The 27,420-nt window shown below is 42.2% G+C and overlaps 2 protein-coding genes across 2 annotated transcripts; one reads left to right on the top strand and one right to left on the bottom strand.

Annotated features, from left to right (window-relative positions):
- Nucleotides 1-947: 947 nt before the first annotated feature.
- bmal2 (basic helix-loop-helix ARNT like 2) lies at nucleotides 948-14,320 on the bottom strand. Its single transcript, XM_030096599.1, has 17 exons — nucleotides 14,090-14,320; nucleotides 6,477-6,606; nucleotides 6,313-6,366; nucleotides 6,078-6,119; nucleotides 5,780-5,937; nucleotides 5,507-5,586; nucleotides 5,154-5,246; nucleotides 4,568-4,685; nucleotides 4,330-4,479; nucleotides 3,951-4,194; nucleotides 3,696-3,802; nucleotides 3,411-3,561; nucleotides 3,249-3,319; nucleotides 3,046-3,157; nucleotides 1,844-1,934; nucleotides 1,306-1,405; nucleotides 948-1,206 (listed from the first exon to the last, which is right to left on the bottom strand). The coding sequence occupies exons 1-17, from the start codon at nucleotides 14,145-14,147 to the stop codon at nucleotides 1,049-1,051; spliced, it is 1,917 nt and encodes a 638-aa protein (XP_029952459.1). The 5' UTR covers nucleotides 14,148-14,320; the 3' UTR covers nucleotides 948-1,048.
- A 4,707-nt stretch (nucleotides 14,321-19,027) lies between these two features.
- slc17a8 (solute carrier family 17 member 8) lies at nucleotides 19,028-27,064 on the top strand. The gene is made up of 12 exons (XM_030096600.1): nucleotides 19,028-19,125; nucleotides 19,931-20,186; nucleotides 20,301-20,419; nucleotides 21,316-21,430; nucleotides 21,877-21,964; nucleotides 22,563-22,649; nucleotides 23,829-23,971; nucleotides 24,054-24,203; nucleotides 24,277-24,409; nucleotides 24,519-24,629; nucleotides 26,256-26,383; nucleotides 26,735-27,064. Exons 1-12 carry the CDS (start codon nucleotides 19,028-19,030, stop codon nucleotides 27,062-27,064), a joined length of 1,758 nt encoding a protein of 585 aa, XP_029952460.1.
- The last annotated feature ends 356 nt before the right edge of the window (nucleotides 27,065-27,420 follow it).

The following is a 27,420-nucleotide window of genomic DNA, read 5'->3' as shown; positions in this document are numbered from 1 at the left end:
AGCCTCGAGCAATGTATTGACGAAATGCCACAGATGTAAAACTTGATTTGCCGTCTCGTCGTTGCTACCAAATCTCTGAAGTGCAGACCTGCTTTGCATGAAGTCATACTGTAATGCCAAAAACGGGCATGAAAGTGGACAAGTTCTTCCAAGGAACCTTCAATGTTTCAATCTCGAACCTATAAAACCCAGGGGTTCACTCTGCAAACTATCCCTTTAAGACACATACGGCCTGAAGTCATGGTGTTTTGCAGTTATACCAACTCCACACGTATACAGTATGATTAGATCAGTGTACAAGAGAAGAGGTTACAAGACCGGGTCGGTGGATAATGTTCAGATACTGACAATAGAAAATCTCTGAGCTCCACTTCACTGAGGTGGCCCTCAAAGAGAGTCGAGGTTATGGAAGTGTGGTCTGCCGTGGTACGGTGGATACCGCCGGTCTGGATCCTGAGGGGTTGCAAAGATGGGCCAGGTCGTCAAGATGTCCTCCTCACGTTTTAATTCAACATACAGTACCTAGTGAAATCACAACCTTTAAAAAAAAAAAAAAAAAAAAAAAAAATCATCAATTCAGTGCAACTTGTTTTACATTGCTTCTCCCAGCCTTTGTTTTAATGTGGGTGGAGGAGAGAAACAGGAGCAGGAAATCCCAAGCCACCATGAGCTCCAGCTTATCGCTGTCTTCTGTGTTCATGGGTCCTTCAACCTGGCGAGGCTGACAGTAGATTTTAGGAAAACGACGACGACGTACATGGTTTCAGAGCAGGCGGACTGCTGTAAGGCTTCAGAGGCACATCCTCCTTCTGAAGAAGGTAAGCAGATATACCTTCATGTCGTCAGTCCTGCTTTCGTTTGAGCAGCCGCCCAACACACAGCTTATGTGTAAAAAAAAAAAAAAAAAAAAGGAACTAATAAATTAAAAGTTTTTTTTTCCTCCTAGATTTTCTGCTCCTTCGTGGAGTAAACATTGAGCAGTTCTCGCCATCAAAGTGACAATCCGAGTGTTCTTCAGCGTACTACGTTTAACGCGTTACTGCAGGTTCTATAAGGACCAGTGCATCTCTTCAAAGTCCACAGCGTCTTCCAGGTTTGTGTCAGTCTCCAGGAGGCTCATGATCACGGCCATTGCTGCTTCATCGTTGCTGAGACTACTAAGGCCCGGTCCAACCATGCTGTCCAAATCCAGCTGGGAATTCTCCCCTTCAGACATGAAATAAGAGTTAAAACCGAGGAACACAATGAAATGGTGCTGAGACATATCAATAAATATCAGCTTCCTCATAAGTTTACAGTAAATACCCATAAGAGTTTCTCCTCCCGAGAAAGCAGCTCCTTGGGGCTCGTCCTCTGAGCTGGACTTTCCTGGAATCTCCATATCCGACGTTTCTCCATTTGGCACCTAAAGAGCAGAAGAGGTGCACAATTTGACTACCGGAGCAGCATGGAAGGAGGCGAGGTGAACAATCACATTATGGGATTCAATCTTAATGAAAACTCAGGTTCAATTTCCCAGAAATGCCAGTGAAATATCTTTATTTTATATTTCTGCAATATCTGATTATGCACTGAAAGATTTTTCATATATATATATATATATATATATATATATTTTTTTTTTTTTTTTTTTCAATATGAAAAAGCTAAACTGAAGCCAATCACTTGGATATGTTTTAAAAATATTTCAGGGGTTATGGGAATATGCTGTTTCTAATTAGATGCTGACTGAACACAGTTTCATTATTCCATTCCGCAAAAATCACACCTATAGCTCTTGTGTTTTCTTTTACATTTTTTACGGAATAGTTTTATAACAGTAACTCGATTTAAAAAAACTTACATTGTTGCTGATCTGATTGTGAGTTTGTGGAGACTTGTCCTGCAGCACGCTGAACGGGCTGACGTTTCCACTGGAGGGCGAAGAGTTCATTCTGAAGAAGAGCCACACAGATCAAATTAAAACTACACCCAATAGCTTCTGATCTGCCCCACCCACAAGGCAAACACCGCAAATGTGGTTGTAGCAATCATACAATACTATATTAGGCTCAGGTTTACAGGAAACGGTACAAGGCCTTTAACTTAAAAATCTTGAGTAAATTTATAATTCAGCCAATGACACAAATGACGCAAATCAACATCCGGTTGATGATATAATGTTCAACAAATAGTGATGCCAAGCCGCTGTTCACAAAAGGGTCCTTTGTTTTGCTTCTCTAAACTGTCTCAGTGTAAAATGAACACTTAAAATGGCAGCTCACAAAATATTCTGACTGCATTTTTATGACCCAGTCAGTCAAAGTCTAACCCACAGACCAGAAAGGAGATACTCAACTTTTATTGAATGTCTCTGTGTATATAGACGCAATTAATCAGAATGAGCCTAATTAAAACTAAAATGCTTCATGTAAACATGTCTACCTGAAGATTCTGATCTGTAGGACAATAATTTCTATTCCGCCTGAGATTGGCTGTTAACACAGGTCCTTAGTGAATGTCCAAACTGGTTTGTAGTACTAATCTTAGTGCACATGTCTCTCATGCACCGTTACCAAGTGAAGCTTCAATGCAAGCTGCTTTGATAAAAATGGTGCAAACACAACTGGCTCATTCAGAGAGACAATGCTGCTCTCAACCACAACATTTCTTCTCCTGATCAGATTCTGAATAAAGACAATGCTTCTCTGCACATGCTGCAAAGAGCCAACATGATAACAAAAAGCATGATGGCACCGATTCATTGACTAAATAAGTCTTATGACTTTACTCACTGTTCATGCAATCAGGACAATCTGGGCTTTTAATAGTAAGAACTCAATCAATTGTTGGCCCTGCGATGGACTGGCGAACTGTCCAGGGTGTACCCTGCCGTCGCCCATCAGGAGCTGGGACTGGCTCCAGCACCCCGCGACCCTTAACAGGATCAAGCGGTTTCAGAAAATGAATGAATGAATGAATGAATGAAAAGAATGAACTCAGTCAGATCGACAGGAACACAGTAGACACGTAAAACGCAGCTGGAGATATTTTAAGAAACCACACCTGTTGAAATCCAGCAGCTCGTTTGCAATGTGGGTCCCTATACTCCCGGCGTAGATCATGGTCCCGGGAGTGGTGGAGATGCCTGGTATCGCTGGAAGGGACTTCTTACACTCTGACAAAAACAAAAGAAGAAAAAGAAAAAGAAAGTATGAAGGAAAGAAAAGCCCCACTGCTGCAGTGAAAGAGACTGGGCGAGAGCTGACCTTCAGAAGCCTTGGAATTGCTCGACTGCTCAGACTTGTTTCCTGATCGACCTGTTCGACTGTGGTCATGCCTTTAATAGGACGAGAAAACTGGCTCAGAGGAACGTGCACCAGCAAAGAGATACAGATCATATATATAAAAGAAGTGAGGCAGATACTCACGATATGACTGTGTTAGTAGACACTATATATTCTACTTCTTTGGTCCAGGGATTTACAAAACTAAACCACTGACTTTGCAGAGTAACAAAAGAGCCATATTTTGTTTTGAACTTGTAGCAGTTTGTCTCTATTTTCTCTTTACTTCGCAGCACTGAGGAAGAAAAACAGCAAGCTGATTAGTTTGGACCAGGAGAAAATATTTAGAAATCCTCCAACATGCTGACTTCGGTGAAGACAATAAACATTGTAGTGATCTTTATAAATGCTTCAAGAAATTAATTTTACCTTTTCGATGTCGATCGGCTAAATGTGGTAAGTCATCTTGATGGAAGTATTCATAGCATGAAGTTCCTAGTAATTCTTGGGGAAGATAACCAAGAATGGTGGTCGCTCTGAAAAAGAAATTAAAACAATTCCGGATGTGATTTTATTTAAAATATTCATCAAATTGTTGTTTGCTTCTACTTCTTGGTGAAGATAAATATAGCATACTACTCAAAACTGAATGGCCACAGTGAACTCTGGGAACCTCTCTCTAACCTTTGATCAACAAAGGTGAATTTGCCATCCATGGCGTAGCGCGTGATGAACTCTGTGGGTTTGACTCGGACCTCTCCGTTGACCTGGGGAGGCGTGTGGGGGTGGACTCGTCCCACTGCCACCAGGCAGCTGAAGTGGGAGCTGTCCTGCTTGTCCGACTCCCCCTCCCCCTCCGCTCCCAGCTGACTGGTCGGCCAGCTGCGCATGTAGCCCGTACAGTGGACTGTGCAGTACTTCTGTGACTCTGTAACGCGAACGCAAACGTGACCCACGAGACATCAACACGGCACACACAAACAAAATGGAAACAGATCGTGTGAATCATGAGCCAAATTAACAAGAATGCACAGAAACTGGTTGAACTGAGCAGTGGCCTTGCCTTTCTTTTTGGATGTGTTGGCCTGCGAATCCTTCTCTTCCACCTTGACGGCAATCTTATTGTATTTCATCCGGCAGAAGAACGAACGCCGTGCACCTGAACACAGCCGCGCAGCGCCGACTGGGAGGTCAGCCTGGACCTGCAGACCGGCTGAGGACACGGAGGAGGCGTTAAATGAGCTTCGACGCGCGTACGGTACACACACAGCAGACGTGAGATGGAAGTAAGTGCTTTTTACTTTTAGCATCTATTAGCCGTTCACGAGGGTACAGTTCAGAAGCCGACAGCTGCTCCTTCACTTTTCCCATGTCCTTGGGGTGTATGTAATCAAACAGGCTCTGTCCGATCAGCTCCGTCTGGAGAAGAAAAAAAGTCCGATTAAAGGAACCTGGAAAAACCTTCAAATCCTGATTTTAGAAAATAACATAACCGAATGAACAGCAACTCCTGACTACTACAAATCGTCTGTTGAGTAATATTAAAGCCTTTCTGATATTCTCAAGTGAACACTACCTTTAAAAACATCTAACATGTTTGTCCAATATAACTTTTCTCTTATTAACTAAAACAGCCATACTATACATGTCTGTTTCTGAAAACTGTCCAGTAAGTTTACTAAACAGCTATTTCTGGAAAAGAGATTAACTGTCAGATTCCAAAAATCATGAGCAAAGTACAATAAGTTACTTGGTGTGTTCATGTCATTTTGCTACAGAGCATCGCACAGCTTATAGACTCTGGACTGTTGACAGTCTCTAAACACCACAGTCAATTCCTACATTATAAAAAGGTTGCAGAGACAGTGACAAAAGTAGAAATTTTACCCGACTATAATTTAAAATCTTTGTGACGGACTCCGAGACAAAAACTATTTTCCCACGATCACAGCCCACCACAAAGAGGAAACCATCTGCAGCCTGCACAAAGAAACACCGGGGAGAAGAGGGGGAGTCAGTGCTATGGAGTGGAAGAAAGGAGGTCATTGAGTTTGTTTTTTTTTAACATATAGGCTACTGTATGCATTTCAGGGTCTTGAATACAATAAAGTCAGAAACACCTTCGTGATTTCCATGTATCACACCGTTTGAACCCAACTTAAGGCCACGCCACATTTAAGTTTACATTACAGGCTGCTATCAAATGAAAAAGCAAAAACATTCTCATTGGTGAGATTTACCTTGAGGACAAGGTGCTTGAGCTCCTCATCGGGAAGGAATGAGGGTTTGTAGCTGGCTTCCGAGAACGAACTCGCTGAACCTGAAAGTACAGAAAACAACGTGACACGAGCAGCTAAATGCATTAAAACACACAAGTTCATCCATAACTGAATCCTATTTTGGATTTTGTGAAAATGTAATTTTCATTCAGCTGACTAAAGAGATTTGCAAAAACACATCACAATCATCTCGCTCGTCCATTTAGCAAACTACAGGAAGGTCTGGCTCCGTACCTTTGAGAGACTTCAGGTGCTGCACGGCCATTCTGAGCACCGTGAGTTTGTCCAGCTTGCGGGACATGGGGTTACAGGTCGGGATCATGGCCGACAGCTTCTCAATGAGCTTATTCATTTTGTCCCGTCTCCTCTTCTCAATTTGGCTATGTGGTTCCCTAAAAAAATCAAACAAACAAAAAAAACAAGACTCGTTTATTATTTAAAAACAGCACCTACACACTGAATACCATCAAATTTATTTTAAGATGGAATAACACAACTACAAAGTGTAATGAGGTTATGAAATGTCATCTACCTGAGGCATTTAATTTTGACATGTTGATCCTCGTCATCTGACCTGTGAAGTAGTAAGATTTACAGAGTAAAACATTTTGAAAAGGTTCACTGTTGAGCTTAAGTCCTGCACCACAAACTGCAATCCAAAGTTAGTGAAACACAATCATTATTTCATTTGTTTCCTTCAAATGTAATTGTAAAAAAAAAAAAAAATGAAAATGTATCTCTGGCATTATTTCATGAACACACAGTACCCATTTTGGTCATCATCTGCATCGACGTCGACCATTAAAACAGATTTTGAATCCCTGGAAAAAAAAAAAAAAAAAAAAAAAAAACATAAATATGAGCACAACTTTGACTCAATGGATTTGACTTTTTCCTCAATTCCATCAAAGAAATCAGTCTTTCTACTTACTGGTTGTCCATGCTGCCCTTGCGCTTCCGGGGCATTTCCATACTTAGGGACATACCAGAAGCCGAGGAGGGGGTCATCAGGCTGGACTGAGACACAGAACTGCTTTGATTTTCCTCCACCAGCACATCCTCTGCAACACACAACCACGAACAGCATCGTCAGACACGCTTAAGACGTGACGACACCGTTTGTAAACACAAACGAGTCCCCCACATCTGTGTTATTATATCCACGCCTTGACATTGGTCACAATGTTCTTGTTAAGAGGTCACAAGCAGATCTGATGATCAGTTTCATTAGTGGGTACAATGGGTCACGCTGCAAAAAGAAAAAAAAAAGTTCTGTAACTGAACAGCAGGAACTGTGTTAATAAGGTGGCAAGGGAGCGCTTCGTCTGTACATGCTGCAAAAATCAAAACGGTGAAAAAGTCAAATGCAACAGCAATATAACCTCTACTCTTAGGATAGCACAGTTTCCAACCTACTTTCATGAGCAAACATGTTGAACCTTGAAAACAGATTACAGTTTCACCTGCAAAAACTTGATAAATTGTTGACTGCTGCAAAAGTATACATCAATGTACATCATTTTTCAGATTTGTTATTTGCAGATTTATATACAGAGTCCGTCGTCAGGTTTCACTGCAGATCCCGTCACTCTCATTCCCGTCATGTCTGCTCGTTCCAAAGTGCGTCATCCTCGCTGGTATCCAAAGCAATTAATATGCAGCATTTAAACAGCTAGTGAACAACAACGCTCAGCACTTCAGGATGGCTTCTCATTCCACCAGTCTGATCAGTAACTCATCTTTCAATGCTCCAGACGTCTGACTGGCATGATCAGGTTTCAACGGACTGTATGTTCCTCTCCTCTGTGAAACTCTCACCTTTTCAGACATAGTTCCAGAAGAAAGAAAACAAATTGTAGTCGTCTAAAAGTTTAACACACTTCTGTTTATATAGAATGAGTGAAGAATATAGTTTATGTTTCCTAAAGAAAAAAAAAACCCGAACAAAAACAACAGTCCAGGTATGAAAAGGCGTGGCACCAGCGGTGTCTTATCACTGATATAGTGCACTCCCTGAGGATATGCTCCGTGACCCAAATCAAACAATCATATGAGACAGGCAGGTGCATTCGGGCCATGACTTACTGCCAAATCCTCACACGGCTAAAGATAGCCTCTTTGCATTATTTTCTGAACATATTTGACGAAACTCGGTGTGTCGTACAGCACAGTAGTTGACATTTGTGAGACAAGGCTCAACAGACTAGTGAGAGGCAATTTTGAAATGAAAATAACTCAGCAGAAAAAGGTTAAACTAAAGGCACAATTTGGATGAGAACTAATCACAATGACATTGCGCTGTGCAGTGAATTTGTTCGTAAAACTACAGTCCTTTATTTTTCCATTGTATGTAAGCCACAGTGGAAACTGCTGTCTTCTAAACAGTAGGTTTTTCCGCAGGATGACTTTTCTCTTAAGACACATCTGAGACATACTGTTTTGTGTGAACACATTTGATAATGCTCTGTGGTAGAATACAACCCATACAGATTATATTTCAATTTATATTTAAGTATGTAAATGTGAATATAGTATTGTGGTGGCATGGCGGCGCAGTGGTTCGCACTCTGGCCTTATAACAAGCAGGTTCAATTATAGGCCAGCCCTTTCTATTTGAAGTTTGCACATTGACCCCATGAGTACTCGAATTTCCTCTGAAAGTCCAAAAATAGAAATTTGTGGTGAACTGATGACCCTGAATTGCTCAAATTGTACATGTGGGTGGTTTTCAGTCTTTGTTTGCGCCTTGTGGCAGACTGGCGATCTGTTCAGGTTAAAACACCCACAGTTAGCGGAGATTCCAGCACCTTGCAACCCTGAATAAAACGTAGTATCTTTTAAATGGATTTAAATAGGTTTTTCTGGCCTGTGGCCTTACATTACACAAATGTTTTACATATCATTCATTTCACTTGTGTAACATGACTTTAAATGTTTATTAATGGATCCTCGACTTGATCATTCTGCTAACAGAACCAGAACGACTGGTTGCTCAGGTGTAACTTCAGTACATTCATGTTTTTACCAGGGCCAAAAACTGGACATTCAATCAATATGGCAAAACTATTCATGCTTTCGGCTTCATCTAATTCACAAAGTAACACTCGAATGTTTTTATGCTGCCATGTTTGAAATAGATTGGTTGAATTACCAGAAATAACAAACGCCACATCATCATACTCGGTGGCACGAGAGGTAATCTCAGATAACTATGGGCAAAGTTCATCACAAAGAGAGACAATTCAATAACTTACACACACACACACACACACACACACACACACACACACACACACACACACACACACACACACACACACACACAAACATACAAAAATATACCTATGGTGAACCGAGGTGTAATGACTCGACTCGCCAATGGTTTGTTTCAACTTGATCAACTTTGATCAACTCACTGTTGGGTTAAAATGTTGGTTCTTAAGAACGGGCATGTGGACACCAGCAGCCGTTAACAAAAGGTTTTGTCATCCTGGAGAAAAGCCCAACAACAACCAACGTGTGTTACTTTTCAGGAAATCTCCGGATTGTAAAGCGCGAGTGTCACTTTTGACCCACTTTGCTTAAACCAAAGTGAAGAGGAGAAAGGGTGAGTCATGCTGAGGAATTTCTTCACATTCAAAGTTAGGTTCGGTCATTTCTCGATGTACTGCAGGTTGGATGGCCTGTTTTCATTTTTTGAAGCGAAAGAAAAAATGGGATGTTTGGCAATTTTTTTTTTTATTTTTTTTTTTTTATTAGAACTATGTTGCCAGTTCACACAAAGTGGAAAATGCTCAAGTATGGGTGGGGGTGGGCGGGTCAGTAGTGGTCTGGGGCCTTGTTTGTGAGGCTGGTGGCAGATATGAAGAAACTGTTCTTGTGACGTGAGTTTCTGGTCCTGACGGTCCGAAGCCTCCTTCCAGAGGGGAGTGTTTGGAAGAGTTCCTGACCAGGGTGGGAAGGGTCAGCGACTTAATCATCAAATTATATCAATAATATCATTTTTTAACTCTAAGTCACACTGTATGGCTACAGAATCACTGAAAATCCTCCATTACTATCACATTAGACTGACAGTGTATGCAAAATTTCACCATTAATAGAAAGCTACACAGCAAAATGAAGCAGATTGGGAAAGATAGTTTGGAGTATCTGACAAGCTTGTGAGGGACTGGTTAAAAAAAAGACAGACTTGTGACGGGGAAAAAAAACAAAACAGGCAAGACTAAATGTAGGCAAAAAGCACTTCGGCCACAGCTCAAGAAACAAATTAACTAATGGCTTTTCAAACAGCAGCTGCTGGCTGAGGCTTATAGGTGATCTATACACCAGTGCCACTTATGGTTGTTTTCCTCTTCATGGCACATTTGTTGACAAATATGACTTATATTCAAATGAAAGTTACTGCTAGGAAAGATTTTAGGAAGCTATTCAGGCGTCAGGATCTTCTTTCTCCAGCTGTGATTGTGATGTGTAGCAGAGCTGCATAAATGTCGCATTCAGAGACGACCAAGTAAGGACGTGATGCACGGTGACGGCTGCAGATTTCATAAAGTGATGTGAAGGTTTCATCGGCTCTGGAAACATTTTGTTTAAATAAGAGGAATAAGGATAAGAACTAATGGTTTTAGTTTAATTGCATACCTATCACCGGAATTAATCAGTTTTTACTTATTCTCTGAACATCTTAGGCAATTAAAGAAAGTATCTTTCCTCAAAAGTATTGGAGATGCTAGCTTTAATTTTATCAGATCAAAATTAAAATTAGTACAACTGAAAATCAGTGATGATTTCTGTTAATTAGAAAAGTGAACTTTGTATGAAAAAACTTAACTGTTTTTCAGATAGGTCAATCTAATTTGCTAATTAAATAATCCAGGGTCCGATTCTCATGTGATTCAGAGGCACGGGTTTTCTCCTGGCACAGATTAGTGGAGGTGATTTTACTGAGGCAGCATTCACCTGCTGTCATCTCAGCTGTGATGGAAACTGAGAGCAGCATGCTGGATGGAGTAATCCTCTCAGCCCATGAACCTCTCCAAAGACTCACTCGATCAGGTTTACGATGCTGTGTGACCAAGTAGTTTGGACAAAACAGAAATCCATCTGATATCTTACTCCAGCGGCAGCACCTGGAATTATTTCTAAGATAACAGATATCAGTCGATGGTTAACAGAGAACTGATGAAGAATAACAGCCTCCCTCTGCTATTGCAGCCTATCTTATATTTCGTGAGTTAGTCACGGCCTCATGTGTATTCATGCAAGACTGTGGGAGAGAAATTTCCAGAACAGGAAACACAACAAATGTGGTTGCCAATTCATCACACCTATTTTTAACTGTGTGACCCAAATGGCCATTACCAGATCAGCGGCGACCTGACTTTTAATCACCAGATCCCTGTCAAGATCGGCAGGATTACAGGGTTATGGAGAAGGCAAGTGGCCGACAAGACATCAGGTTGTACACACGCGCCTCTGCCAACTTGCACAATCCCTTTCCCAGATTCACATGTCCACGAGTTTCATTCACTAAACACCTGAATGAGCATTTGCTGCACTGAAATAACCCCACACCATGTATGGCCAGGGTGAACGCCTCTCTATAAAACGCATTCACAGCTCACAAGATAGTGACGTTCACACCATATAGCGATTTGAAATAGGTTTAATTCAAAATGATATTTTAGAATATTGAATCTAAAAGGTAGCATTTTCTCCTTTGAACATTTTACCATTTGTGTAATTTTCACACCGCCATTTACAAGTCATTTACATGTGTGTTGTTATATTTTTAACTGGGGGTCTGATTTGCAACACAGGTCCACACATCTAACTCAGTTGGTTTGTTACATTATGATTTTCACACCTGCTTTCTGTCATGACAGACATCGGACAAGTCACACAAATCCTGGCATGCTCTGCAAATCGTAGGTAAGTGAAATCATGTTACAAGCCTCAAACTGAGACTGACTTGTGAAGAAGAAATTGGCAATACCTGGGAACATTTACAAGGACTCATATTACCCAAAACTGCCTCTGGAAATACAGGGGCATCAGACGACCTGACACACACTCATGAAGTCATTAGTTACACTTGTACAAATCAATTTAATCGGCCACAGTTGCCCAGCCATAAACACTTCCTCGGTGCATTTAAGTTAACAAAAAGGGATGCAGCGATACTGACACCAGTATTGGGTATCGGGTCAAATACAGCATGTTGGTCCTGGTTTGCAAAAACACTCCAAAACAGACACAATCAATACCACTTTACAGTCGCTTCACGTCAACCTCTCAGCAGGGCAGGAAGTCAGCAAAGGAGGAGCAACGTCAGCCATGTTGGTTTAATTCAAGACAAACATCACCACAGAAATACATTTCTGTATTTTATATCAGTGAATGAAGGAGTCAAAACTTTGTAAGTTTAAAGAAGTAGTATTGGTGGATCCCTTTTAATATAGTTTAAGTGCTCCTCTGGGTACATTTTGAGTTGTAATTATCAGGCTTAAGAAAGATGGCATGGAACATTAATGTTTCTAAAGCACAACGCCGTCCAGCTCAATATCCACTGCAACCTATGACCTCAAAGCAAATCTATAGCCAGGGTGTCATTTGCAGAGTCGAGAGACAGACACTCTGTTCCACTTGTGGGTTTACACTGTGGCTTATTTGTTTTTCGTTACCAGTTTATTATCTTTACATTGCAAATAAGATCATAATTTCAAGCAAAACTGAACAAGGTTAAAATTGTGAAGAGAGAATTTATGGCACATCTGTTTGAGCACTCACTAAAGTGACAATGGAGTATCTGTAGCTTCGACGGCTGATGTTTGCAGTGCTGCATTTCCCTCTGAAGTACGAGAGAAGGTGGGGGTGGTGGAAGGAGGTGCACCATTTTTGACCTTGTAGTTGTTTTCAGCAAGCTCCCACACCACATTTGTATCTCTAGCTTATTTTTAAATTCCTTACCTTTCTTCACTCTTTTGTTTATGCCATATATTTTTGCTTTGCCATTTTGCTTTGTATCTTTACTTTGTTTCTGTGACCTGGAGGCTGAATTGTACTGTCAAAACGCCAAGTCTGTCTTTGGCACATTCTGTCAATTAGTTGTCACACCATTTATCTACTTAGTGTATTTTACCAGAAACTTTTAATGCATTGAGACTTTCAACAGTTTATTTAAACAACAAATTTAATAAGCGGGTAATAAAACAATTCATTCAGTGCATAGGGTGAAAGGGTTGGCTTTTATTAAGTTTATTCTTCTTCCCAGCAATTTACTGACATGAATAAAAGGTCTTGTGTTTTTGATGTTCTGTGTTTAGTATATATTATTATTATGATCGGTTTGTTATATCCATGTTTGAATAAATATATTTTAAGAAGAAGCTATTAAAAAAAACTTCCCCATTGAGACAATCTCCAACTTTGAAATTAACTGTCAAACAACTCACACGGTAAAAGATCAATTTATGCAGCAAACCATCAAACAGTTCAGTAACTACAACAATACAATCATGAACTCATAAACATTACTACAGGTGGGTTTTTTCGGTTTGAACAGTATCCTGCGTAGTTCAGCCAGCAAATGACTCACGTTATGTTACATGGCTAATTTAAGTACAGCTGATGTTTTCAATTGCTGCAGCTATCGTGTTTTTTATTCCGTAAGAAAACAAACGACCTTCTGTGGAGATCTGAAGGATTCACACTTCACCTCTTTGGTTTGTGACAACTTCGAGTATGAACCTTCGGGTTGCTGAATAACAAAACGACACATCTTTGGAGTCAGGAGGGAGTAACAACAGCCTGGTGTGTGTTTATACACAAGACGACGTTTTATCGATGGGGTCCCTTTATGCTTTAAATGCAAAAACACTGTCTTGGTCCGTGCAGCTGAGCAGCGTGTGGACAGACCGCGGACTACGGAGCAATGTCTGCTCGGTCCGGACTGACGGATGAGCCGCTTCAACCGGATGGGTGACACCAACCATCGCAAAGGCCTCGACGACAGCGACCATTAGTGCTAATATGACCAAACTTTCATTGTAAACACGGTCATCGAAGCGTTAGCTTCGACAGGAGTAATCCGTGCCCTGAACAGAGACGCCTCTGTGCTCCGGTAAACACGGGCCTTGCTTGCTCGCTGCCTGCTAAGCTAACGTTTACGCGCTTTAGCCGTGCGTGTTGACATGACAGTGTAATAAACGCACACTTCGTATAAAAATGCATCGCCGTTGCTGCCAAACACGGTAGATAAGCAGGATGTTTCGAGCAAAAAAACGCTGGCGAAATGGCAAAGAAAGTCGTGTTACATAAATGGCGAAGCGAGAGGGAGAGCTTGCTCCACTGATCTACTGACCTAGTTTTGGAATAGCGCAAAGTTGTGGTCAGCCGGCAAAAAAAAAAAGAAGAAAAAAACATGTCGGATAAAAAACACTAAGGCTCACTGCTGTCTTCCTGGTACATACACAACCTATAACGATGCGACGTATGAAAAGACACTCAGCTCCATTAGAGCTTTAGAGGCGATTTAATTACCTGCCGGTTCGCCTCCCGCTCTGTCACCGCCGCCAGCCGCTGCATTCCGGGCCGACATGGCTGGAGCCGGTGCGCTGGGGCCCGGGACTCCAATGCATGGATGAGGCGGGCCACTGCTTCCAGGGATTGCTGTGTTACAAGAGCCGGGGAGCTGCCGGTGAGGAAACCGCTCTTCCTTGTTTTCCTTTGAGGGGGGGAAAGAGTGGGCGAGTGCACAGAAACATGCACAAAGGTACTAACATGCGGCGCAATTAGGGCAGTGAGTGGAGAGAAGTCAGGGCGGCCGAGGCGGAAGACTGAACGCAGTCTCCTCCTACCGGCTCCCCGGAGTCACCGCCGCAGCTCCACACACTGTACACACAAACAAATCGTACATTCCTGGGGCCTGTAGGATGAAAGTAGGATTTCACAAACTTAAAACGGAAAGTTTTATGCGCGCTCCTCTCATCTCCATCAGTTTTAAGGTGGTACATCATATTAACTGAATTCAATGGAGAAATCACAAATTCCAGCCACAATTAAAACTAATAATAAAAAATTCACAGCTGGAGTTTTAATTGATTTAAAATTTTGATTTGACAACATAAATCATGCCCTATCTTTCGATATACCGGATCAGTAAGGAATTACAGCAGTAGTGTTGATTGGGTGAGAAACTATATGAGGAACAGGAAACAGTTTGTGAAGAATGGAGACTGTCACTCATAATTTGGATATTGTGTGGCATCCCCCAGGAGTCAGTGTTGGCAGCTAAACTGTTTATAATGTACATCACACAGACATACTGTACGTAAAGTATCCAAACTTGTAAAATTTGTGTTATTTGTGGATGAGAGGATGACACAAACATTTTAGGAACTGGTGTGGAATAACAGCAACTTTTGATTGATTGTTGGGATTGTGGGAGGAAACCGGAGCACCCAGAGAAAACTCACTAGGACAGGGAGAACACATAAATGAAAGGAAGGGGGTTAGGAGTGGAGTCTGTGTGGAGTTTGCATGTTGGTCCCGTGTGTGCATGTGTTCCCTCCAGTCACTCCAGCTTCCTCCCATGGTCCAAAAACATGCACGTCAGGTTAATTGGTCACCCTAAATTGCCCCTAGGTTTGAATGTGAGTGTGAATGGTTGTATATCTATATGTGTTAGCCCTGCGACAGACTGGCGACCTGTCCAGGGTGTATCCTGCCCTCGCCCACAGCAGCTGGGATTGGCTCCAGCCACCCGCGACCCTGCAAAGGACAAGCTGTAGAAAATGGATGGATGGATGGATGGATTAGAAGAGGGGATGGAGATGGGTGGATGGGTCAGCTTTAAGTGGACTTTCTTGTCCTTTTGAAGAAACTGTGGATCCTTTTCCACAGTGTTTTCTCTTTTTTCTGACGAGCAGCATCAACCTCTCGCTTTAGAGCCGCCAGCTTTTGGCTGAGGTCGTCCAAAGCTATGTCCCTCTCTCAGATGGCCTGCTGGGTTACTTCCTTTCAGTTGTTCAATGGTTTTAAATTTTCATTGTAGAGCTCGTCTTTTTTCTGAATTTCCCAAAACTTGGCTGAGAGCAGTTGCTTGGTCTGTCTGTACTTAGTGTCAAACCGTTTCCTCCGCTGCGCCAACTGAGTGAAGATTTGAGCATTATCTTTTTCAGTTTGACTATTTGTTGATCCTTTTTCATCATGTCCTCAAAGTGCTTCTGTGGGACACAGAAGTGAAACTTGAGTTTGATTTTTCTCAAATCATCTATCACCCCCTCAACACTGAGACCAACCTTCCTGTTACTATTGACCATGCTCAGCACCAGCCTATTAGGTTTTTTCGGTACATTTTTATATTCCCTTGAATATTCCCTGTGAAATATTTAGTGTTTGAAATTTCTTCTGTTGAAAAGGTCTTTGAAATGAATGTCTTATATGAAAGTTTCTATATAAGTAAAACTGTAACTAGTTTTCAGTCCAAAAAGTCATGCTTGACATAGTTTAATGGGCCCCATTACTCTGTATGGTTGTCCTGTACTTTCCACCACTACTTTTTCAAGAAGATGGTGAACAGACAGCCCCAGCTTTAAATTTTTTTCTTTAATCCTCTTTAATCTTGATACCCTTTATTTGTTTTAATTGTTTTTCAGTTTTCATTCGCAGGAATTGCTTTTTCTAGTTGATATATATTTTTGCTGTATTTTACTGTAAGCACCTCTTCATTCAAAAAAATATCCTTTGTGAACAATCCATCCATCCATCCATTTTCTTCCGCTTATCCGGGGCCGGGTCGCGGGGGCAGCAGTCTCAGCAGGGATGCCCAGACTTCCCTGTCCCCAGACACTTCCTCCAGCTCCTCTGGGAGGATCCCAAGGCGTTCCCAGGCCAGCCGAGAGACATAGTCTCTCCAGCGTGTCCTGGGTCTTCCCCGGGGTCTCCTCCCAGTGGGACATGCCCGGAACACCTCCCCAGGGAGGCGTCCAGGAGGCATCCTAACCAGATGCCCGAGCCACCTCAGCTGGTCCCTCTCGATGTGGAGGAGTAGCGGCTCTACTCCGAGTTCCTCCCTGGTGACTGAGCTCCTCACCCTATCTCTAAGGGAGCGCCCAGCCACCCTACGGAGGAAGCTCATTTCAGCCGCTTGTATCCGGGATCTTGTCCTTTCGGTCATGACCCAAAGTTCATGACCATAGGTGAGGGTGGGAACGTAGATTGACCGGTAAATCGAGAGCTTCGCCTTTCGGCTCAGCTCCCTCTTCACCACAACGGACCGATACAACGACCGCATCACTGTGGCCGCTGCACCGATCCGCCTGTCAATCTCACGCTCCATCCGTCCCCCACTCGTGAACAAGACTCCAAGATACTTAAACTCCTCCACTTGGGCCAGAGTCTCTCCACTGACCTGGAGAGGGCAAGCCACCTTCTTCCGGTCGAGGACCATGGCCTCGGATTTGGAGGTGCTGATCCTCATCCCTGTCGCTTCACACACTTTGTCCACTTTGTGAACAATGTATTTCATAATGTTCTGTAAATTAACTAATTTAAAACAACAACAACTTGGAAATCCCAAGGGGCGCATGAGAGTGACGTCAGGCCGCTCAGCTTCTTCTTCTTCTTCTTCTTCTTCTTCTTCTTCTTCTTCTTCTTCTTCTTCTTCTTCTTCTTCTTCTTCTTCTTCTTCTTCTTCTTCTTCTTCTTCTTCTTCTTCTTCTTCTTCTTCTTCTTCTTCTTCTTCTTCTGACTGTACTGCACATCTCATACGCTAGGAGGCGATGTGTGCATATTTTTGCTGTCGCATGCGAGACAAGAGGTGAGTGAGAAGATTGTTGGTACCATTGACTGTATATTTTATTATTTTATAATACTGCACGATATGTCAGGGAGAAAACAACATGCTTTTCACCTTTCTGTTTCTGTAAAATAAATCTGACATATTTAGAAGTTTCACCGTTTTCATTAAATGAAATGGGGAAATGAAGTTCTCAGATGTGTATTTATCTGCAATGCTTTTGCATATTCCAAACGCTAGATGGCAGGCACGGCTTACTCAGAAATTAAATGACTTTCAGGCTATATTTGTATCACTGTCAATTCTATCAAATTAAAAGTTTGACAAACGTTTCCTGAAAGATGTCTCCATTGAAGGTTGAGGCTTTTAAGCTTTTGTATTTGCCCACAGAAATTCAACAGCCAAATGCCAACAACAACAACAACAACAACAACAACAACAACAACAACAACAACAACAACAACAACAACAACAACAACAGCCAACTGTCCTCAGATTGGCTTCAATGGTTCAGAGACACCTCATATTTAGTGTACCACCAAACAGCTTAAACTGATTAATATAGACAAGAGAACATGCTATAAACTTGGATTTTTTTGATTTTGTTACTCATAAAACAAAAAATATTGGGATTTGGGAGACTGAGCATCCTTTTTTTGATCTGTACACAAACAGCAGGAACGCCCTTATTTCTTCAGATGTTCTGTTGCCACTGATCACTGCTAAAGCAGACTCTTAGGGCTCATTCCCACAATATTCAGGTTGTTGTTTGAATTTAATTTAATTTAATTTAAAGTGTTATATAGTAAAGACAAAAATGCTCTCACAAAACAGAAATTCTAGCTAGATGCACAATATCATTATTATTGTGCTTTGCTGGTTTATGGGAGGCTCATGTTTCTAACTGAACTGTCAGAATTCTCATCAAGTATAGATATTAAGGTTCTAATAAAGACGAAGGAAGAGCAGCTAACGAAGCTGTCAGACAATGTGTCTTCGGTTTCACCTGCTCCTCTTTTTCACCACAGCAGCCCAGTTACTCCTGTCTCTCTCTCCTCAAAGACACTCGTCCAGCTCATGCATATTTAACAGTTTGTCCACTGGCTTGCTATCAGATGAACCGAGCGGGTTGAAGGGGCTGGGCCGGGGGAGATGATGAAGATGATGATGTGTAAAATTGAGGGGCTGGGTTTTTGAAAAACCTGCCCCTCCTCACCAGGAATAGGTGGCTTATGAGATGAAGAGAAGATGTAAGCAGCACATTCATTTTGGTTGTAGACTGAAAGGGATTGCAATGCTCAGAGACTAAAAAATTTATTTTTTTTCCTCCATTTGTTGCATTTTTTTGTCATTGGATTCTAAAGGATCTTTCAAAGATGAAATAAGTTCCACAGGCTCTCTATGAATGCTATTCCCATCACTCAGGAATACATCAGCCTCATCCTTTCGTCTGCTGCTCACCTGTTCCTGTCTGGGAATTGGAGAAGAAAAGTCCTCCTTAAGTCTGAGGGACCTTTGGCACCACTGTAAGGTGGAGCCAATCCCTTGTGCCACAAACTCAGCAAGGATGACGAACAGCTTCTAGTGGATTTTTGTTGGCTTTCTCAGAAGAAAGTGTGCTTATGAGTGATCAAGACATCATTTTGGATTGAGAGGAAAGAAAAAGACAGAGAAAAAAGATGCCTTTTGGTTCAGCAGGTTTGAAAGAGCAGCTGTTTAAACCTGGGAAAGAAGAGGTGAAGAACACTGTGGGGGACTCTCTAGGAAAACTGCAAAGGTAAGAAGGTTTGAATGAGGGATGGATGCAGAAAGGCGTCAGGCGGCATTCAGTAAATGACATAAATATCATTGTGGCCTTAGATTCCTTACAATGGTGCAGCAATTTACAGGAATGCTCAGCTTGGAAGTCTTAAAAAACTGTCCTTAATTGAACAACCTCTAAGCAAACACATTAAGCTCACTGTCCTCTCCCAGACTGTGAATGAATATTTCATTCTTATGCCAGTGATGTAACAATTTTAACAACGATTTTATTTTAAGACAATAATACATATTTCATGTCTGATAAAAATTTTAAGTGTGTGTGTGTCTGTGTCTGTGTGTGTGGTGCAGTAGCTTCCAATATCAAGAGATACAACACTAAGTATGCAATTTCCTGGAAAATGGCATTTGCCCCTGTTGTATCAACTTGTCATGCTAATTAGACATTTCAGTCGATGTCACATGAATATTTGGATTCGTTGGTAATGCTTTGTACAGAATTTTCAGCAGTTTTGTTTAAAAAATGATTGCACTTTTTAACTTTTAAATGTTCTTTTTGCACTTTGTCTTGGATGACAGGGTACATCAAACAGGGATGATCCACAAAAATGAAAATAGGCCAATAACACAGAATAGAGCATCTTGTATGTGTTTTTTTCATGGGCGGAGGGAACAGGGCATGATGCCTTTTTTTCTTCTGCAGGATGTTGCTTTATTTCTGATGAAGTTCAAAAACACAGAATATGATAAAATAAAATAAGCTGAGTGAGAAGAACAACTAGAAAGAATTTTTTTTTTCGTTTTCCTTTATTGGTTCTTAGGAAAATAGATGGCAGTAATGTGGAGGAAGAAGACAACATTGAACTGACAGAGGATGGCCGTCCAGTGGCATCAGCACCGCGTCCTGCCCCTCTGCTGGACTGCAGCTGTGGCGGTCTGCCCAAACGATACATTATCGCCATCCTCAGCGGCCTGGGCTTCTGCATCTCCTTTGGGATTCGATGCAATCTTGGTGTGGCCATTGTGGAAATGGTGAACAACAACACCGTCTACATTAATGGGACGCCGGTGCTTCAGGTAGATGGCGTCATCAAACTAAACTGCATTGCCCTTTTTAAAGCATTCTGTTGTTTTTCCACTTCTTTTTTCAGCAGTTCCTAAGATGCAGCTGTTGCTTCCATTTCATTTCAGAAAGCTCAGTTTAACTGGGACCCAGAGACAGTGGGACTGATCCACGGCTCCTTCTTCTGGGGCTACATTGTCACTCAGATCCCCGGTGGCTTCATCTCCAACAAGCTCTCTGCCAACAGGTCACAAACCATCAGTCTCTCTGTAACTGCTCAAAGTTGCACTGTCAGCCGTGGTCTTTTTTCCCCCCGGCTTATTATTTATATACCAGGCACCTTTGCTTAATAAAACATTGGCATCAGGGTATATATGAGCAATTTTTTCACCTTTTCTGAGGAATTCATAGGCTACATGTGATGGGAAATGATGTTTTTATAAGTCGAGGATCCACCTGTTGCAGTGGTGCTCATGCATTAAGTAGAGAAGGATCACAAGAAAAATGGTGAAATAAAAAAGCTGTGGGAGAAGTGCCTCTTCAGCCCATGTGGTTAAAGGGTTAAAGCTGTACGGCGTGGTGAGCGGTGGTGATGGAGCAGATAGCAGTCCTGTAATAAAAGCTTCACAGGAAAAGAGGACACGCCACTGACAGAGTTAATAATGAAAGATCCTGCCTCTGATTTCTTTCTGAAACACCAGCTGCTGGAATATTACAAGTGTCACTTACACACTGTTTTGGAAAAAGAGAAGGAAGGGGGTGGCTGAGGTGAAGGAGGAAAGAGAAAAGAGAAGCTGGCTGTGTGGGATCGTGGTGATGAAGCGCAAACTTTTGGCGTGAAAATGATGTCTTTATCTGAGATGCATGAGATCGGCCTAATAAGACCGACTGAGACGCTTTAGCCGTCAGATCTGTGGATGTGCCAAAATTAGACTGCTGCAGTGGCTTTGTTGCTTTTACCTATTACTGAAAGACCTGGACAATTTCACAAAACACAACAGTTACTTTCCATAGTTCCTGCTGTTTCTTCTGTCCTGATTTTGCAGTTTCTGTCACTGTCACTTTTCCTAATTCTGAGTGAAGCTAAAGTTCAAAAAGAAGGTGAAGAGGAGAGCTCACTGACGTTTAGCAGTGTCTCTGCAGGGTGTTTGGTGCTGCCATTTTCCTGACGTCGGTGCTGAATATGTTCATCCCGTCCGCAGCCAGGGTGCATTATGGCTGTGTCATGTTTGTTCGCATCCTGCAGGGTTTAGTGGAGGTAAGTCCAAAGAATGACCAGGCTACTGACAGGAATAGTTAGACTTTTTTTTGTTGTTGTTTTGCTTTCAAGCACCCATCTCAATCACTGGCCCAGGGACATCACACTCCTTGAAAATCAAGAATATTTTTTCCTAATATACTTTTGTGTATTTGTAGTTGGATTAAAGATTGTGAACTGGGGTGATCTAAACAAAAGATCTGCTCATATTTCTCATATTCCAGTTGTTTCTAAACTCAAAAATTCCTTATTTAAAATAGCATCACTTATTCAACAAAAAATGTTCCAGTTGTTGGACATTGTTTTTTTTTTTTTATTAAACATTCTGTTTCTAGTTATAGATTTGAAAACTTGAGAAAAAGAATGGTTTAATATTGCATCAATAGATGTCTTTATTGTGAGAAGAATCCATCTCCTGAACTTTCCTCATCTTGTCCATCCGCCAGGGGGTTACCTACCCAGCATGCCACGGGATGTGGTCCAAATGGGCGCCGCCTCTTGAGAGGAGCAGACTAGCTACCACGTCATTCTGTGGTGAGCAGCAGGCCTCTTGGCCTTTCTTTGTGAAAGTTTTCACCACATGTAAAACCTTCAGAATCACTGGCTCTTGGCAGGAAGTGGGACCACATTTTTTTGCAGGTCAAATCTCCTAATGCCATGGAAGAAATTAAAATGATCAGGTACCATGAAAACTCGTGCATCAAAACCATCTTGACGTTGTCCAGAATGAACACAGCTCACCTGCATTGTGTGAAGGAGCTTCTGCTCCGTCGCTCTGCTGTGTAAAAGCAGTCTGATGCTCTTCGCTCCTTTCAGAACTAGAGAAAGTGTGAATGAGATAATAGAAGACCCAGTGAAAGACCCTCTCTGTAATGGCAGTGCTAATGACTCATATTGACAGTATCTTCTCTATGACGCTAATGTGTTTCTTTGATGTGTTTGTTTTTGAAAGGCAGTTGCACTGTAGCCAGGTGAAATGTAAAATCTCAGATATTTCAATTGTTCCAATGTATGAAAATGGGAAAGAAAAAAGTGAGAAACTATCTCATGATTATGAGCTATCACTGAGATCCTACACTGTTGCTGGAATATTAACATGCTGACGTTGATGTGTGACTCCCATTGTTCCCAGGATCTTATGCGGGAGCAGTGATCGCCATGCCTTTAGCCGGTGTGCTGGTCCAGTACGTTGGCTGGTCTTCGGTCTTCTATATTTATGGTAAGTTCTGATGTTTAAAAGGTGAAAAATACTTATAGATACTAATGTAATAAAAAATAACATAATTTTGACCAATAACTTAATGAAGTCAACAACTAATTAAATAGTAAAGGATTTGTTTACAACCATAATTGAGTGTTACACAGTATGTATCCTTAATTAACAACTTTCCCATTCACTATACCTGTCACTATTTTTGAGAAATCAACAGCACAAAATCTTAAAAGAAAGCTTTTATTTCCAAGAAAGGTAGCCGTATTTATTACAAGATCGGCCAGTTATTACATTGTGAAAGGCTTATTTTCAATGCTGCTTCAAGCATGTAATAAGTTGTGTCAATATTGGCAAAACTGATTTACAATAATACATCTTATTACACGACTGGTAAGTTATTACTTTATGGACTTTATTACATTAAAACAATTAGTAAATTCATCTTGTATGAATTGTAAATGCTGAGATTCCTACAATCGTTTTTTGAACACAGTCTTCAGTAGACTGATTGAACCACTCTGAGAAAAACCTGCAACTAATCCAGATGAAAACCTGTTCATCAACAAATATTAACCATGAATACTTGTTGGCATTATTCTAAAGAACAAAACAAAACAAAAAAAGTGATTAAATACAGGAAATTACCCAAGAATCAAACAACATCAATTGATTACCCCCTTACAAAAATAAAGATATACAGTGTGTGTACAGTGAGTCAGGCTGCTCTTCATCGTGTGGAGTTCTCATGTGGTTTTCATTATTCTAGATTGAATGATCCCGGGCAGTTGTAGTTTGTATTCTTCGCACTGGAGGTGTTATCTGAATTGCTTTAGAGTTTGATTAAAATGATTATCACTCCCATAAAAATTCATACTTTGGAAAACATGTTTTAATAAAAAGCTACTCTGGTTCTGCTGTGATACGATCTTGTGATTTATTGGTGTAAATTAGCATTTTCCTGTCGAGTCTCCGTGACTCATGCTCTTTTTTTCGTTTTTTAATAATGGAAATACTTATGGTCCATAGAAGGTCTGCTTGGTTTAATTAATCTGTCTCGCAGTCTCAAGCCATTCTTTAATACTTTACAAACCCTTCACTAAAAAGATAATCATGAATGAAGAAGTGCTGAGGAATCATACAAAAGGAATGCAGTCACAGCCTCTTGTCTTACTCTCTTAAAAAAAGGTGTTTTTGGGATCATATGGTACATTCTCTGGCTGCTGCTGGCGTATGGAAGTCCTGCTCAACATCCCACCATCACAGATGAGGAGAGGATGTACATTGAGTCCACCATCGGTGAAACAATGAACCAACTGAGTGTGACTGAGGTTTGTATGTGTAGCAGCTTCATCTCACTCCTCCAGCACTCCGGCAAATCAAGCAAACCTGACCTCTGTCCTCCCATCGCAGAAATTCAACACCCCGTGGCGCCGTTTCTTCACTTCCATGCCTGTGTACGCAATCATCGTGGCCAACTTCTGCCGCAGCTGGACCTTCTACCTGCTCCTCATCAGCCAGCCGGCGTATTTTGAGGAGGTGTTTGGCTTCCCCATCAGCAAGGTTGGTTTCAACTTTTATGTGTCCACAAAGAACGATGCCTCCTCTTATCATGTGTTGTGTGAACCGGCTCCAGGTGGGGATCCTGTCTGCCGTCCCCCACATGGTGATGACCATCGTGGTTCCTATAGGAGGACAATTAGCCGACTTCCTACGTAGCAACAAAATCATGTCAACCACTAATGTGAGGAAACTCATGAACTGTGGAGGTACGTCTGGAAAGATGAATGTATCAGTAGTGAGTATTCAGCTGGGATATGTTCCACCTCCTTCAGGCTTCAGGAGGTAAAATATTCTATGCATGCTCCTCTGTCCCAGGATTTGGTATGGAGGCAACTCTTCTGCTGGTGGTTGGATTTTCTCACACTCGAGGAGTGGCCATTTCTTTCCTTGTGCTGGCAGTGGGCTTCAGCGGATTCGCTATATCAGGTATAACTTTACAGATTTTCATTTTAAAAGAATCAGTGTGATATATTGCATGCTACTTGTTGCAGAAAAGTTTTTGCTCATTTTTCCTCTGTTTTCATTTCAGCTATGAAAGATTTCTTTATAAAATGTGATGGACCATAAATCTCCTCCTGTCGGCTTGCATGCATTAGCTGACCAAGCCTTCAGGCACATTTTATAGACTAATAAAAGCAACTGATTTTTTTTTTTTTACATGTGAATGTGAACAGTGATCAGCAGAGGCGGACCGTGGGTCTCAGTAGAGAGGGGCTGGAGCATTCTCGATGGGCCCTTATGATAATAATTTTACCATTCAAACAATACCTCATGCTACCATAAAACCATGGCCGGCGATCAGGCTGGGCATCCGGGGCACTAGCCCAGGGCGCCGAGCCATAGGGGGTGCCGCTGTGATGGCCCGTTTGAGCAGCGCACTGCTTGGCTTTGCTCGCTTGCTCGGTTGCTCGCTCCCCTCATCAACTATCGCCGACTCTCGCCCCCCCCCCCCCCCCCCCCCGCTTGACAACTTTCGGTGACACTCGGCGGCCATTCCGCGCCCCCTGTCCCCCCCCCCCGTCACCCCCGCTCAACAACTCTCGCGGTGCGACTCTCCGTGACACTACCACGGGGCACTCGTGTCGGGCTTGCTCAGGGCGCCTGAGAAGCCCGTGCCGGCCCTGCATCAAATAACACATTAATACTCACTTTTATTGAGCCAAGCAAACCTATATGCCTCAGAAAGCAGAATAAAGTCACAAACCAGTTCACAAACTTGTTCTGAAGAACAAATACACATACACACGTCCACACGTCCACACACACACACACACACACACACACACACACACACACACACACACACACACAAACACAAATGCAGCCTGACAGGTGTCAATCTCAGAGTGTCCGCTGTCCATGGTGCTGAAAACTCAGATTAAAAACTCACTGGCTAAATCTGTACCATCTTTGATACAGCTTAAATATAAAATGAACACAGCTGGTCTAAAATTACACAATCTATTCAGATAGATATAGACACAGCTATCTATATCTTTTGGAATTCACGTATATTAGAAAAAAATAGACTCGGCGGTCTCTTACAGTTGAGAGCAACATAAGGCACATTGAAATAGGCAGGTGTTTAAGACCACAGCATTCTGATAAAGATAATATTTTTGAAGGTTTCACTGACTCACCAGTGGCTCCGATGTTAGGTTTTGGGTAGTACCGATAGCGGCTAGCATAGTGTTTAGCATACTGTTTAACTTCCCTCCAAAGAGTTCAGATCAAGTGCAAACAAAAAACTCGTTAATGCCGCACAGCCAATCAGCGCTGGCTTACAGCTCTGATGCATTCATGGACAGTCGTAATGTAAGAATTGGCAAATTGCCCACAACATATGCGTATACCTTCTCACACACACTGCACATTTTATTATAATAATTTATTTACGAGTAAATGTGAACACATCACATGAAACGGGGCCCTATGACCTTGTGGGCCCTGGGGGGATCGCCCCCTTGCGCCCACTCTGGCTCCGCTACAGGTGATCAGTATTGAAAATAACAGCAAAATTTGATCCAGTTTTTTTCTTACCTGTGTCGCCAGGTTTTAATGTCAATCATTTGGATATTGCTCCTCGCTATGCCAGTATCCTGATGGGCATTTCCAACGGGGTGGGAACGCTGTCTGGAATGGTGTGTCCCCTCATAGTGGGAGCTTTGACCAAGCATAAGGTATAACACATGTGTTGCGTTTGTATTATAGATAGATGTGATGTTATACCAAGCTGTTTTGATCTCGAGCTCTTATCTTGACTGTAACAAAAGATGACAAGAAGCTAAGACATGGTGTTCCTCTGAGGTTTGAAGGATATGTACTGTGACTTGTGAACCATCGCACTGCTGCTTGTAATCTTGCACCAATCACATTGTAAATAATTTATAACCCTGCAAAATGTAAGATGTATGTTTCAAGTTCAGGCATAAGCCAGGAGATCTGCAGCGTGACGGCGGTGGCTCATCACTGAGAGATCAGAACGTCTGCTGCTCACAGGAAATTCATGGACTCTGCTCGTCTCCCCACAGACTCGTCTGGAGTGGCAGAACGTCTTCGTTATTGCGTCCATGGTGCATTACTCAGGGGTCATCTTTTACGCCATCTTTGCCTCGGGAGAGCAGCAGGACTGGGCCAACCCCGAAGGGACGAGCGAGGATAAATGCGGCATCATTGACGAGGATGAGCTCGCCGAGGAGTCCGAGCTCAACAACGAGAACGTGGCGGCTCCCAAAAGGAGTTACGGAACAACGGACGATTCGTCCGGCCGGAAGCAGGGCTGGAAACAGAAGAGAGGGGCGACCATGCAGGAGCAGGAGGAGCACTATGGAAATGGAGACTACCAGGACCGCTACCAATGAGACCCCCCCCCCCTCTTTGGGACTGAAGCACTTCCAAACACACAAACACTTTCGAAGCTGAATGTCCAATTTCACAGCTGTGGAGATGTCAGAAGTGACAGCAGGAAAGTGACATTAGCAGCAGTATCATGTGCACCTCAAGACCAGGAGTGGACCGCCCCATCCCCAAGGGGGGAAAAGTGAGTTTGCAGTGTTGATTTAGACTAAACTCAAATAACCCAAAAATGATCAAATTGAAGGCTGCCACTGATGTCTCTTACTTTGAAATTGTAACTATTTAGATTTTTTTCAACTTGCTTTTGTCGGTGAATTACTTCTCTTCATAAAGTGGGCGCTTACAACTCAGCAGCGTTTGT

Source organism: Salarias fasciatus, chromosome 7 (genome assembly GCF_902148845.1).
Source record: "Salarias fasciatus chromosome 7, fSalaFa1.1, whole genome shotgun sequence".
NCBI lineage: Eukaryota > Metazoa > Chordata > Actinopteri > Blenniiformes > Blenniidae > Salarias > Salarias fasciatus.
The sequence above is the reverse complement of the archived record's forward strand: the minus strand, read 5'-3'. Positions and strand labels throughout refer to the sequence as shown.